Source organism: Rasamsonia byssochlamydoides (assembly GCF_041956645.1).
Source record: "Rasamsonia byssochlamydoides strain NRRL 3658 unplaced genomic scaffold VTN77scaffold_78, whole genome shotgun sequence".
Classification (NCBI taxonomy): domain Eukaryota; kingdom Fungi; phylum Ascomycota; class Eurotiomycetes; order Eurotiales; family Trichocomaceae; genus Rasamsonia; species Rasamsonia byssochlamydoides.
Window position 1 is genome coordinate 60,769 of NW_027192461.1, and position 13,681 is coordinate 74,449.

The 13,681-nt window shown below is 46.5% G+C and overlaps 4 protein-coding genes across 4 annotated transcripts; 2 read left to right on the plus strand and 2 right to left on the minus strand.

Annotated features, from left to right (window-relative positions):
• Positions 1-2,117: 2,117 nt before the first annotated feature.
• VTN77DRAFT_8767 (uncharacterized protein) lies at positions 2,118-3,072 on the plus strand (the record flags this gene model as incomplete). The annotated part of the gene is made up of 2 exons (XM_069425300.1): positions 2,118-2,174; positions 2,233-3,072. The coding sequence occupies 2 exons, from the start codon at positions 2,118-2,120 to the stop codon at positions 3,070-3,072; spliced, it is 897 nt and encodes a 298-aa protein (XP_069274334.1).
• Positions 3,073-5,897: 2,825 nt separating this feature from the next.
• Positions 5,898-6,544, plus strand: VTN77DRAFT_8768 (uncharacterized protein; the record flags this gene model as incomplete). The annotated part of the gene is made up of 3 exons (XM_069425301.1): positions 5,898-6,285; positions 6,341-6,429; positions 6,485-6,544. The coding sequence occupies 3 exons, from the start codon at positions 5,898-5,900 to the stop codon at positions 6,542-6,544; spliced, it is 537 nt and encodes a 178-aa protein (XP_069274335.1).
• A 1,834-nt stretch (positions 6,545-8,378) lies between these two features.
• VTN77DRAFT_8769 (uncharacterized protein) lies at positions 8,379-8,843 on the minus strand (the record flags this gene model as incomplete). Its single annotated transcript, XM_069425302.1, has 1 exon — positions 8,379-8,843. One exon carries the CDS (start codon positions 8,841-8,843, stop codon positions 8,379-8,381), a length of 465 nt encoding a protein of 154 aa, XP_069274336.1.
• A 2,132-nt stretch (positions 8,844-10,975) lies between these two features.
• On the minus strand, positions 10,976-12,229 carry VTN77DRAFT_8770 (uncharacterized protein; the record flags this gene model as incomplete). The annotated part of the gene is made up of 2 exons (XM_069425304.1): positions 10,976-11,278; positions 11,342-12,229. The coding sequence occupies 2 exons, from the start codon at positions 12,227-12,229 to the stop codon at positions 10,976-10,978; spliced, it is 1,191 nt and encodes a 396-aa protein (XP_069274337.1).
• Between the last annotated feature and the right edge of the window lie 1,452 nt (positions 12,230-13,681).

Below are 13,681 nucleotides of genomic sequence, written 5' to 3' on the forward strand. Positions count from 1 at the left end.
TTTTAGCGCCAAAATAAAAACTATCGCATCCAATAGTCTTAGGCTGGGCTATCCCCAGTTGGTAGCGTGTGGATGTGACAGGTCCATAGTCCGGAGCATACAATCTCCGAATATCGCCGATAGATTATCATGCATTGTATTATTTGAAATCCTTCCGCCGCGAGGCTGAATCAAATAAAAGTTGCTGGCCAGATTGGAGATACTATCGTTACACAGGTGAAATACCTGATCCAATCAATCAATATTTGGTATCTGCTCAGGAGACATTTCTCGGACAGAAAGCTTAAAAATATTGTATTGCATTTTATCTAGGTCTCCACCCCTAACAATGACCGACTGGCAGCACAGACATAGCGAGACGGCAGTCTTTGTTTATCAGTTTTAACGCACACCTCTACTCCGGAGTAGTGTGTTCAGACTATTGCGATTTAGGAATTCGACTTGCTAACAATGCAATCCTGAGCGAAGAAAATAAACTCCGTTACTCGTCGATAGTTAAGGCTGAGTCCACCGTCCACGTCAGGTACCGCGTGTCCCTGTTGTCTTGTGGGGCGCTAGAACCGATAGTGTAGAACAAAGGAGGAGAGGCTTGCCATTCCTCCATCTTAGTCAGAGTCATTGATAAAAATTATATAAGCTTATCACACCAAATTCATGGATATAGGGAATGTGAGGCCTGTAGGAAATGTCAGGCCTGTGATGAGAATTGTGCTGCAACGTGTGGTAAGCTTACACTGCGGTAAGGCCTACAAGTAAGATAGAAGTAGTAGATAGTAATATATATTGATGATTGATTATGCCTAGGTAGCCTGATGTAACTTTATCATAGGTAAGACGAGAAAGAAGCCCATAGAGCAATAAAAAGCCTACTCTGTATGGAGATGGGGCCCGGGCCTAAAAGTCCCTGGAAGAGGCATGAGTAGTTGGCAATCCTTAAGTATGTTTCCCTTCAAGCCTAGACGAACGAAGCGAGTCGTACGGAGTATACGGAGTATACTGAGACAAAGAAAACACTGTTCAGCTTCGGCTACCGAACTTGGCGCTGTCAAGACCGTTCAGCTGGACCACTGACAGGTCTCATTAATTCATAATTATAGTTTAGGCGGGCTCCTGGAAAACGCAAGCCGATACATGATCTCCGCAACGTGTAGATCCCTCGCCGCAACAGGAATGAATTTTAACGCCATGAGCAGCGTTCTCCACAGCCCCTTTTATCGACGAGCCGCAGCGATTCATTGAGTTGTCTGTCGTCTAATCTCCTGCTGATCGTTAACGACTCGGTATCGCCTGAGATTTCGGGCTCCAGAAGTTAGGTAAGATCTTCTCTTCGGTGCCGCTCAGCTGTCTCGCTAATGCTGCATGACAGGGATGTTGGTGCGCCGCCGTCAGCAAAGGGAATAGTCCAATATGCACTACTCTCCGAATAAGTGCGTACGGAGTCCTCCGTATTACTCCGCTGAATGCCATTGCTGCGGCTGCCCATCATCATCACGGATACCACGACCTGTGGATTACTGACTGCAAGTCACTACTCCGTACGATTTGTTACAGACTGAGATGGGCGATCCATGACCAAATGATAGCTTATCAACTCGAACAGTGAAGAGTTGTTTAAACAGCACAATATCTGAACGATAAAGGAATCTCTCGATGCAGATCTCTCAATATTTCATAATCCCCCGGCGAGTTACGACCGGGATCAGAAAATGGGCCAGGCCAAGGGCCTAGACTGGACGATGCAGGATCTGGATTCTGGCCAGCTGCAGGCATTCAGGAATCATCACTGAGCCGTGTAACGGTCTACATTCTGACAGCTCCTCCATCTCCTGATCGCTAGCGTGTCTGGTAAAGTTTGCGGATAAGTATGCTTCTGATGAGAATAATGCCTGTCCAGGGGTGCATGACAGCAATACAAAATTCGATCCTCCACCCAGCTGCCTCTTCTTCTTTTTCTCGTCCTTTCAGTAACCACTTCCAGTCGCTCGCTTTGTGTTCAGCTTGTTGATATTGGTCGTCACTCGTTTGCTGGTATCAGCTTCCACTCCTTATCGATAGTCTTACATTTCGAATTATACCCATATTATTTGTTCTTCTGATATTCAAACAAACCTTTCAACATGCGCTCCTCCATTCCTGTTATAGCCTCTGGCCTCGCCCTCGTGGCTTCTGCCTCGGTGAGATGATATCTTCCTCGACTTGTTGACTACGAACGACGTGACTGACATATCACAGGCCGAAAGCTTGATCAGCATCCCCATCGGTCTGTGTGCCGCCGTCCTCGGCGATGTTGCTTGCAAGCAGCAGACCTCAGCACCCGGCGGTCTGATCAGCGTGCCGCTGAACACTTGCCTTGCTGCGCTGGGAGAGGCACGATGCAACCAGGCCAGTACTGCCGCCGGCAATGGCGGTTCTCTGATCAGTGTCCCCATCAACATTTGCCTTGCTGTTCTTGGAGAGGCGGAATGCAACCAGAAGGCCGTCGCTCCTGGCGGTCTCATCGACATTCCCATCAACCTGTGTCTGGCCGTGCTGGGCGAGGTAGACTGCTACTCCCACAGCGGAAGTGGTTCTTCGTCGGAGCCCAGCGTTCCTACTGTCCCTGTCACCCCGTCTGTTCCTGCCATCATTCCTACTTCTCCGGTGACTGTCACACCTCCTGGAGAGTCAAGCATCCCGGTTGAGACGCCCACTGCGCCCCCAGTTCCTGCTGCCAGCAGCTCTGAAGTCCCAACTCCTGAGTCATCCGCGCCTGTCTCCACGCCATCTGCGTCCGTTACTGTCTCCCCCAGCGTTAACCCAGGCGGTCCGGTATCCTCTGTTGCCGTGCCTCCTTCGGTGACGCCCAGCGGCGTTGTCCCGCAGAGCTTCACCACCTACCCTGTCAGCGTGCCTTCGTCTTCGGCGTGGGTTGCTGCGTCCAGCGGTGCCGTCGCTCCGACCGGAGGCTGGAGCAAGCCCTCTCCTACGCCGAGTTCGACTCTGACGCCTTTCACCGGCGCAGCAGATCACTTCCAGCTCTCTGGGTTGACGGTTGCTCTGGGCGCTCTTGCCGCTGTCGCCTTGCAGCTGTAAGCGGGATCTCTAGTCGTATGATCATGTTACATGCTTTACTTGATTTCTTTTCCTTCGTGGATGGATATTGGTTTCTCCCGGCCTTGTCGATAGATAGGATAGGTCTCGCTTGCTTGGTTGCTTGCAGACTGGATGTTTTCTATTCAGCGGATATAATGTGGCGGGTGCTTTTGTAGTTAATATTCTTAAATTTGATTCGATTAGTCGTGGACGTGTCTGATGGTTTTCTTTCTTTCTTTCTTTCTTTTTATTCTTAAGAAAAAAAAAATCCTGACGCTGTCTCTTGTTGATGATTGTGTTGATTATCAACATGACGATGCTTGATGATCCTAAATAAATCCATCTTGAGGGGTGAAGCATTGCTAGTGAGAAGAAGTGTTTTCGTACTTATATCTCCTCCGAAGAATTCCGCGTAAGCGAAAAAGTTTGTTCTCTGTGCTAGAGTTCATTGAGTAATCATTTGACTCCTTACGACAGTCGAAGAGAGTTCCTTCTTCACACTCCGACGATATTGATTAATATTCAGCACAGTTTCAGTCCACTTTGATGTAATGTATGTACTGTCACTTCTGAACCTCTTTGATGAGGTGATAGCTAGTGAGCGAGCTACAGTCCCTCCGCAGAAATATCCGTCACCTTGCGGACCGCTCCATTTTACTGCAGAGACTATTTCTCAACAGAATTATATAAGAAAAGGAATCACTAGATAAAAAGAATTTAAATAAAACTTATTTTTTCTGGTTTAGCGTGTTAGTTGTCGAGTGAGTGTGTACTTTTATAAAGAATGAACTTGTTGGGTTCAGCGATTTATATTTTTAGGCATCTTCTCTGATTCATGTAACTTACTCGTCTTCACCGCTATAATTTATTCTTATGTTTATAATCGATTATGGAAATGTAAGTTATGTTCATTTAGTTAACCTATCCATATTTAAAATTTTTGAATAATATTTATCCTATAACTAGAACTTTCACCCCGCCACCCCGGCCTTATTTTTTTTTAAGAAAGAAAAAACCTTATAAAGCTCATAGCCTCGTACTATATAAATACAATAATGATATATCTTTCTTTAAAATATTATATAATACTATCTAATGATGTAATGCGCTGATGAACTAGGCATTTTTAAATTTTATTAAATATTAGCTATTTATTGTTGTTATATTTATATTTATGCGAGATCACCATACTATACTATAGAATCTTACTTCAGCTAATTTGACGAGCCGTGCAGTTCACTTCTTCTGCTTATCTCCTGTCTCGATCCATTATGGGCTAGCGGCAACAGATTCGAGAGCGTCGCTATCAACATCTAAACAGAGAAGGGAAAGGCAATCATGTCCCATTCAATATCGATGCCGAAAGTTTACATGTACAGTACATGAGTCAAAGAAGCTTTTTTATTATAACAGGGATAATGATAGATACTGTACTCAATGGAGCGGTGAATAGAAACAACTGAACCTAAAACTGAAAATCATAGAAAAGCCAGAATCGCTTGTGACCAATTCCTTTCCTCTATCGCTCCATACTTAGACAGCATTTGTTGCGGCGTATTCTCTGTCAATTCAATTTCCGCTGTATGCAGTCGGCCCATTTCCGACTGGAAGACAGGGTTTACAGTCCACTGCTGCAGTGGCGAACAGGCAGAGAAAAGTAAGACACTGTAGTAAGGTACATACAATACATATCATTGCATTCGACCGAAAAAGGGAGAATAAAAATAATCGTAAGCAGCTCTAGGGCAGGCAGGAGACGCAACTCATAATCGTCAGTAGTGACAGTCAACCAGCCCAGCGGACATATATCAGGCAGGAAGTGGTGACACTATTATTGCAGTGGCGCTGGTGATGATTGATCGGACCAGTCACACCGATCTGATAATCGATGGGGAGATGCGGGTGCCCCTTGCAGCCCTATCCACCGCACTATCGCTTCCCCATGCGGCAAGCTGCCAGGTACGGAGTAGAACTGCCCAGAACTACATCCTAAGCTTGACTAGCTATTGGTTTGATGGCAAATTTATTAATTTATTCTGGGCGGTTGTTATCATTATTAGGATGAAAGTTCGGCAGGGATAACCGATTGCTCCCCGAACTGGCGGGTCAAGAAAATCCCCACAGTATGCAAATACAGTAAGTACGCCTCATCTCACTTTGTGGCGCCCAATGTGTCAAAAAATAATGAGAGACAGCATCAGATAGATTTTCCGTGTATGTTGTATTATGATATCCTGTTGTACAGCGATTTGATTACAGTACAACTGTCGATAACCTCTGGCAATCCCTTCAATATTGGAGACGACTTCTTTCACAGGAGACAAGATGCAATTACAAGTTGACGACTTTTCTCAAAAGGGTGAAGATAAGCCCTTGAATTGATCAGATTCTCCTTGTCAAAAAGAACGACTCACGCAGTAATTGACTCGAGTTGAGTGGCTGCTGCGTCCGCAGCAGATGGATCTCCTTGCTGCACCTGAGGATGGGCGCTGGTGTGGCTTTCTCAGCGACATCTCTTAGGAACCTGCAAAGCTAGGGATCTCCTTACATGATTCGTAATCGGCTATCCAACTCGAGCCCATCTATGAATCTACCATATCGTCATCACTCGAGCATCAAGTGTATATAAACCTCCAACTACCCGGCGTTCAAGTGAGTCTTTCCATCATCATCACACATCGCAATCAAATCACCAGCTGATTACCTATTTTAGTACTGTACAATACTTTCTTTTCTTGAGACCAACTCTCAACACTCTTTCGAGTCTTTTCTTCTCGGGTTTATATCCTCGATATCAACTATAATTAATTTCAACTTCTGTCAAAATGCGTTTCAACCTCGTTTGCGTTTCTGCTGTCCTCTTCGCGGCTGCTGTCTCTGCAGTCCCCGTCGAGACTGTCGTCGTTCGGCAAGAGGCCTGCCCTGCTCCAGTGCCAGCTCCAGCTCCGGAGGTTCCTACTCCTGCTCCTGTTCCGACTCCGGCTCCGGCTCCTATTCCAGTTCCAGTTCCAGCTCCTGCCCCTGCCCCTGCTCCTGAGGTCCAACCTCATCCGAAGAAGCAGGAGGTGTCAAACCAACAGTGCTCCTCCAACACGCAGCTGCACTGCTGTGAGACTGTCTCTGATATCAACAACCCCACTGTTGTCCAGCGCCTGTCCGCTGCGGGCGTCGACCACCAGGAGGCCAGCAGCAAGGGCCAAGTTGGTCTGACCTGTACGTACACATGCATCTCACCACTATAACAAGATCTGTCTAACTGACAATACAGGCACCCCGATCACGACTTCTGTCCTGGATCTTGCCAACGGCAACAAGTGCTCCAGCGGTGTGACTGCCTGCTGTGAGAACAACCCACAGGTAAGCTGTCATATCCCGATTGTATCCTGTCTTTGATGGCTAATTATGGTTTTAGATCGGCCTCGTCAACCTGAACCTGGGCTGCACCCCCATCAGCATCAACAGCCTGCTGTAGAGGACTTCAATCAGGAGTTTACTGGTAGTGGTACATTACCTTGATGTTTCTACTGGGTCATGACCATGGCAAAATCACTGTCTAAATAACTGTCCCGACTTTTGGATATTCGACATACATTCGATTCGATTCCATTCTCATTTGTGAATTCTTTCTGAATACTCTTCTTCTATATAGTGCTTGCTAAGTGAAGAATAATAGCACTTTTTTTTTTCCCTTCATTTTCTTTCATTGTTCTCAGATAGACAAGTAGAGTACACTCCATTTATTGATTTCTCCCGTTTTCTCTCTTGGCATATGCAAGCAGGCTTCCTTATATGTGGAATTTGTCAAGGTGCATGTAATCCAATTCCATCCTATCAAACTAATTATATTGTACACTATGCTCACCACGATTGACAGTATAGAGTATGTCCCTCTGTAGCTACCGCTTCTGTTCTTGTTTTAGACAGGGTCGGAGGCAGCGTGAATCATCGGATTCGACGCACTACACACGAATTGTATGTAATGACGATCTGCCGGTGCATCTGTCAAATTACGAGTCACTTAAACCTTACGGTAGGAGTTTAGATGGGAAGAGAATAAACAAAGTAAGCAAATCAATTAAAAAGAACCGAAAAAAGACTTCTCTATATGTAATTCACATGCTAGATGGACAGATAATATTGCTATGGGATGCCTTTTTCGTAAGCAATCTACCGTATCGCCACTAATAACCATGGATACATGCCCACGTGGCCAGACACGTGGATCTTACAAAGGCATTTTTGACCTTGCTAGCATTTACAGACAGATCGCACGGGATCGGGCCGTGTTCATTGTTCATGTCTTGTGTTTTTATTTAGGTCTCTCCTCTTTGTTGCTATCGTTGGTAGTTTTTGCAGGGCTAGATATCTCTTAATTCCCCCACTTCCAATCGTGTCTTGAGCAGCAGGCACGACCAGCATCGGCAATATTTCTCCACCTCTTCCAGTCTTATCGAGATGGCTACAGTAGAAATCAGGTACGGCCGGTCACTTATAAAGTGAGTAAATGGGGTGATACAAATAATATTCGATCGCTATCATTCGCTATCATTTCAGAGAGACATGTCGAAATTTATACAACGAGAACTTTGTTGAATACAGAAGACAAAGTCAGGCAAAGCGAAGATTTATTCATCTCGAGCTTTCTATCTGCGCCCTGACAGCTGCCTCCTACCCCTAGATGGGGTTCAAACCGTTGGCTGGTTCAAGGAATAAAGAAATAAACTTGATAAAAAAAAAAAGGATCGACAAGCCTGTCGCACGCATTCCTTAAACATACCAGCATGTTTGGGTCAAGTTGCGATCTCCCAGCAGAAGCAGAGGAAGGCATCCTATGCGTCGGCATAGATTTACCATTCTGTTAGCGTTGGCTGAGGTTCTGCGATAGCCCAGGGAGAGGCATCTTGTGAGGACGTCATTTTCCCATGCCTGCAAAAGGATAGCGACGAGACTTATTAAATAAATACCCAGTGCTACTTGCATGGACATTCTAGGATCCCACGTTTATGGTCTTTTCATTAACCCGGATTTTACTAGCAGATAAATATAAAATCAAACTCGAGATGCAATCCATCTGTCATCTCAAACTCGAATCATTCATAGTTTCTAATGCAATAAACCCCATCATCCTCCAACGCAAATTTGCCTTCCTCCATGATAATGAGTGAAACATCCCCATTCAATTATTTATATCTCCTTCTGGAAGAACGCATGAGTATATATCCAGTACAACATCAACCCTTGATGATATCAGTACATACCGTACGCACACTTCAACTCCCCCTCCAGGTAATAGTACTGCTATGCAGCTAGCACACCGTCAAGACAAGATCCGTCCCCGACTCGCAGACCGTAGTCGGGTTGCCCGCCGGCGGCACACCATCCGACCAGACGATGCTCTGGCACGACGTATCCGACGGCACCAGCGCAACCGACTTGCCAGCGAACGGGTCACCATAGACATCCGACAGGTCATACCAGACCTGGGTATCCTGCAGTGTGTACGCAAAGTCCGTCTGCGGACTGCCATTGTACATCCCGTCCGCGGTGAGCGTCAGCTTGATCGCTACGCCGCCCGAAATCGGGTCTGTGTGGATCTGCTCCGTGTAAGACTGGCCTGCGGCGACGGTCTGCTCCGGGCCGATCGTCGAGTCGACGGACCAGAGGTAGATGTCGTTTGCGCAGTTGTTGATGACAGTCGCGTTGCCGACGGCGCTAGCCAGGCGGGCGAGACTGGCGGCGGCGGTGATGAGGGTGATACCGGAGAAGCGCATGATGTTATGTTTATGGGGTGATTTGTGTGTGTTTTATCAGGTCGGTACTGAAGTTCAGAATCGATTGATGGATTGATTGAGTGATTGAGTGATGATTGCTGTATTCGATAGGAGGTGGTTGCTTGAAATTGATAGACACAGGTCAGTAGAGCCATAGTCACCTTTATATAGTTCTGATCCAAGCAAGTAGCAGTTTAAAGGCGCCATATGTCCACGAGTCGAATCACTATATTTAGATATCAGTGCCTCAACTCCATCATCTTCCAGGTTCAGGTTCGTATTCCAGATGGCGGTGTACGGCACGCCTTGCGGTGTGGGGATAAAGTATGTTCTGCACTGTTCTAATCTTATTTGTGGTTGAATCAAGGGATAGTCAGATTCAACGCAATAATAGAGTTCTATATCCGAGTGTTGGAATGACTGATTCATTTTCCCTAAACGGAAACTTTCAGACAGCAGACCTAACAGTGATACTTGTTGGTATGATGCTACAGTAGTATTGGACTAGTAGATGACTGATCTTTCGAAGCATTCCAGACTCTCTGTCTTTTTTTGTTCTAGACATAACATCGGCCACGTGAGGAGGCAACATAGCGAATTACTGTCAAAGGGACTCAATACTATTACCCCCCGCCAAGCCACAGCATCTGAGACCTGACCTTTGATCGGGAAGATAGAAATGCAGCTGAGGAAAATGCGGGGATAGCACATTCAGTACATCCATGTTTATATGCAGTGCAGATCCTTTCCGTTGGGTAGCTGAGACATCGGTGTGGAGTAGATACAACGTAAAGTCACAAGGCTTAGAAAAAGAAAATACAGTAAAATAAAACAATCCACGTATGCGAGACTGTCTCACTAGCTAACATAAGCTAAGGCGTCCAAATAGGTCGATATACTGTACCAGGTTCCAGCTCATAGATTTAAATATGGTTGGTCAGGTGTCATCCAGTCAGGCGCCCTAGCGGGCTTGGCTTAGCAGCGATGATTCATGTAAATCTTGAACAAACACTGTCCAGCGAGGCTAGACAGCTCGTAAGGCTGTTATCAGCTCACTTTTGACTGTCGATTGGGGTAAGGAGACCACCTAACTACGTCGAGTGTTTTTACATTCTTGCGGGTTGGATGGTTACTACATACTAAGTTTAGGATGAGGTCTTAGTTACTAAACTGGCTAATCATTTATTCGCGGGGGTTTTTAGGAGATATGATTCAATATACGAGCTATGCGGTTATGCAGATTTATTAATTTAATAAGTTGGTCTGACATGCCTACATGGACTCCGTACTCCGTACTGAAAAGGAAAGAAAAAGAAAAAAAAAAGGCAAAAAAAGGAGGCAAAAAGGAAGAAGTAAATGGGGAAATACAAACAAAAAAAGGTGAGTACATAAATAGAAACATAAATAAGATAGGAAATAATACTATATGATCAATATGATAACTAGCATAGATTTACCAGGTCAGCCAATTTACTCGTTCTAGAAAATGACCAACAGTATATACAACATCCGGACGAATATACTTTTTCGAATCAGGAAAAGACCTCATCTTGAGGAATGCGTGTTACATAATAAAGGACTTTATCGAACAATGTTTAGTTATAGATAGACCCAGGTGGTATGGTGTTTGGAACTCGCTTCTATCCATTAATGAGACGGCTCTGACAGCCCTCATCCGTTAGCTAAGCGGTATTTCCGCTGTGCAGGGTCAGGGTACACGAACTTGTAAATAAATTTAAATGAGCGGTGTAGAACAGACGCGTTAACAATGTAGGTGCCTAGTCGCTGTGCAGAGGGTTTGACCTATTCAGGCTGCTATTTGCTATTGCCATTCCATACCTGCTGATTTAACGGAAAAGTGCGATGACAGAGAGAATTTCGTTTCCGTCTTGATCATTCACTGATCACACAGACCTCAGGCTTAAGCTCACTGAGCATGGGGTAGGTCAGTATGAGCGAGCTAGCACGACTGAGTCGAATAAGTATAACCTAAGATATATTACTGATCTTAGTACATAGTATAAGATTTTACTATAGTCCCTACAACAGACGGAGTCCTCAATTCTTGTTGATCTCCTAGCGTCCATTCTTCGATATGTCCGAATCTTCACGTTGTCGTACATGTATTCCAGTTAAGGAATATGAATGGCTTCTCCCTTCTCCACATCATCATCTTCGGCATCCTGCACAGGGCCAAGATGTAGTGGCTGACGACCAGCAGCAGCGGCTCTTGGCGCGTGCCACCAATGTTGCGGCCGTTCAAAGATCTGTCCGATCTCCTCGAGCGACCAACCGCTCGTCTCCGGGAAAAGGAAGTAGACGGTAGGCAGCACAAAAGCCCCCGTCACCGCATAGATGATATAGGTCCGATATCCGATATTGTTGAAACAGATGGGCGTGATCTCGGCGATTACAAAATTGAAGAGCCAGTGTGTCTGTGCTCCTTGTCAGTCAAACACACACACACATGTAGGGTAGGATGTTTGTATCTAACTAACCGCAGTCCCGACAGCAGCGATGTGTACTCGTAAATGCTGCGGCGAGATCTCAGCCGAATATAAGAAATTCGCGCCGAGAAAGCCCAGCGGGAAGAAACTCATATACAGAAAGAGGAAAAACACAGCCGCCTTGCCCGCCGCCGGAGCGCTGATGTGAGACACACAGATTGCGAGACAGATCATCGACACGCTCATGCCCAGTCCCGACACCATGAACAGCAGCTTCCGGCCAAAGCGATCGACAGTGAGGAAGGCAAACGACGCCGTAACGATCTTCCATGTCAACACACCGGCCGCGAGGAGCGAGGAGCTGTGGCTCGGAAAGCCAAGGGACTCGCTGAAAATGGTCGTGGCGTAGTACGAAATAACATTGGCGCCTGTCATCTGCGCGTTGAAATTCACGAGGAAGGCCAGCACGGTTCTGTAGAAGAGACGCTGGCGGCCTGTGGTGAAAAGTGTCCGGAAGCCGGCCTCGTCGTGCCTCTCGGCCTCGCAGGCTTGCTGGATCAGGTTAATCTCTCGGATGAGACTATCATCATCCACTGAGCGATCTTCCAGGATCGACAGGACCGCTCTGGCTTCCTCCATCCGCTGCTTCTGGATGAGCCATCTGGGTGACTCTGGGAAGCAGAATGCAGAAATCATCAAAATGGATGTGAAGAGGAGCGGCATCGCCAGGGGCAAGCGCCAGCTGACTGAGCTGTCCTGTGCAAAAGACAAGCCATAGTTGACCCACGCTGCCGCTGCGATGCCCGTGGCGATGAAGGAGCCGAGAATGACGACGTGTTTACCCCGACTTTTCGGTTTTGAGGTCTCCGATTGCCAGACTGGGACGATGGTGTTAACGCTGCCAACCCCAAAGCCAGAGACGAGTCGGCCCACGATCATCTGCGGCAGTCCATAGGATGAGGCCTGTAGCACCAGACCGATGCTCGCGATGAGAGCGCTTATCACCAGTGTCTTTCTTCGGCCAATACGATTGCCGATGGCGGTGCAAGAAAGTGCCCCGAAGAGACAGCCAAGCGTGTAGATAGCAACGACAGTCTTTTTTGCACAGACTTGTCAGCCTAGTGTCCAGAGGAGAGATATTTCGTTATGCATACACCTTGGACATCTGCGTTATGGGCTTTGATAGTGCCGGTAGTAGTCGCAGTATCGATTTGGGGAAACGTTCTGGTAAAAGAAGTGAAAGCAAGAACGCCACCGAGAGAGGACTGATTATAGCCGAACAGGAGGAAGGCAGGAAGGACGACCAGCACGATGCGAGCAGCGGCCAGTCTTTCTCCTCGCAGTCCAAGATACCGAGCCATTGTTCGAGACCTCGCGACGCTTCATGCGGTCACGGTTAGGGATAGCAAAGGTATCTCGACCAGGAAGCGACATGACTGTTGATGAGGGGGGGGGGGAGGGGTATATAGGACACATCCTGTGGATAAACTATTGGCTCGAACTGGAGTCTGGGAAGGCAGGGTGCTTAGAGAAGAGGAGGTCTCCGTACCCCATATTAGTCCCAGACTAGAGTCTGGGGTATGGGGTATCGGGTTTGGGGAAGTGGGTATTTCAATTGCACCCCGGCCAACTGACTCAGACAGCATCATTTAGCCTTAACAATCTCCCGGTCGATGACTCCTGTCTACAATATCTCCAGTCAATGATGTTCAACCTGGATCGAACGCCGTATTGTCTTCTGGAAGAATCCCTTAATTGGATTTCCCTCGATTCCTCAATTGCAGGTCAAACTCGAATGATCCACCAGAGGGAAGGAAAGAGAAGCGAAGAGAAGAGAAGAGGAAAAGCAATTTGCAATTAGCATTTCAGCATGAGATAAATGCCACTTCTGGTAGAACAGGCAGCAATGACTCACAATGGGAGAGAACGAACGGGAATACAAGGCTTACATGCAAAGGAGGAAATATCTAGTCTATATATGCCAGGGACTTTTCACGTTAGAAATATGGCCCAGCTTCTATTAAATAATTTGTAAGCTCGCATACCTTTCTGACAGGTAATCCTTGTAAGAGAATCCTTCTCGTTGACGTCCATTCGTCATCCTTATGTACTCCTCCATCAAAAGAATCGCTTGGTCTAAATTCTAGCTTGCTGCTTTTCACTTTGTGGGATGCATGAATTTAACTTGATGACCTAATCAAATCATATCGCCTTTACCGATAGTATAGTATGTGTTCTGTCTGGCTAGACTTTTATTAGGATCTATCACCTCCTATATAGCCCAGGATCGAACACGGACATCAACACATCAGTATGAATCGCCCCTAGCTCGTCAATTCGCTTTCGTATTCGGTCTTTCCATAATGTTATTTTCTGTTGGAGGAACGACAT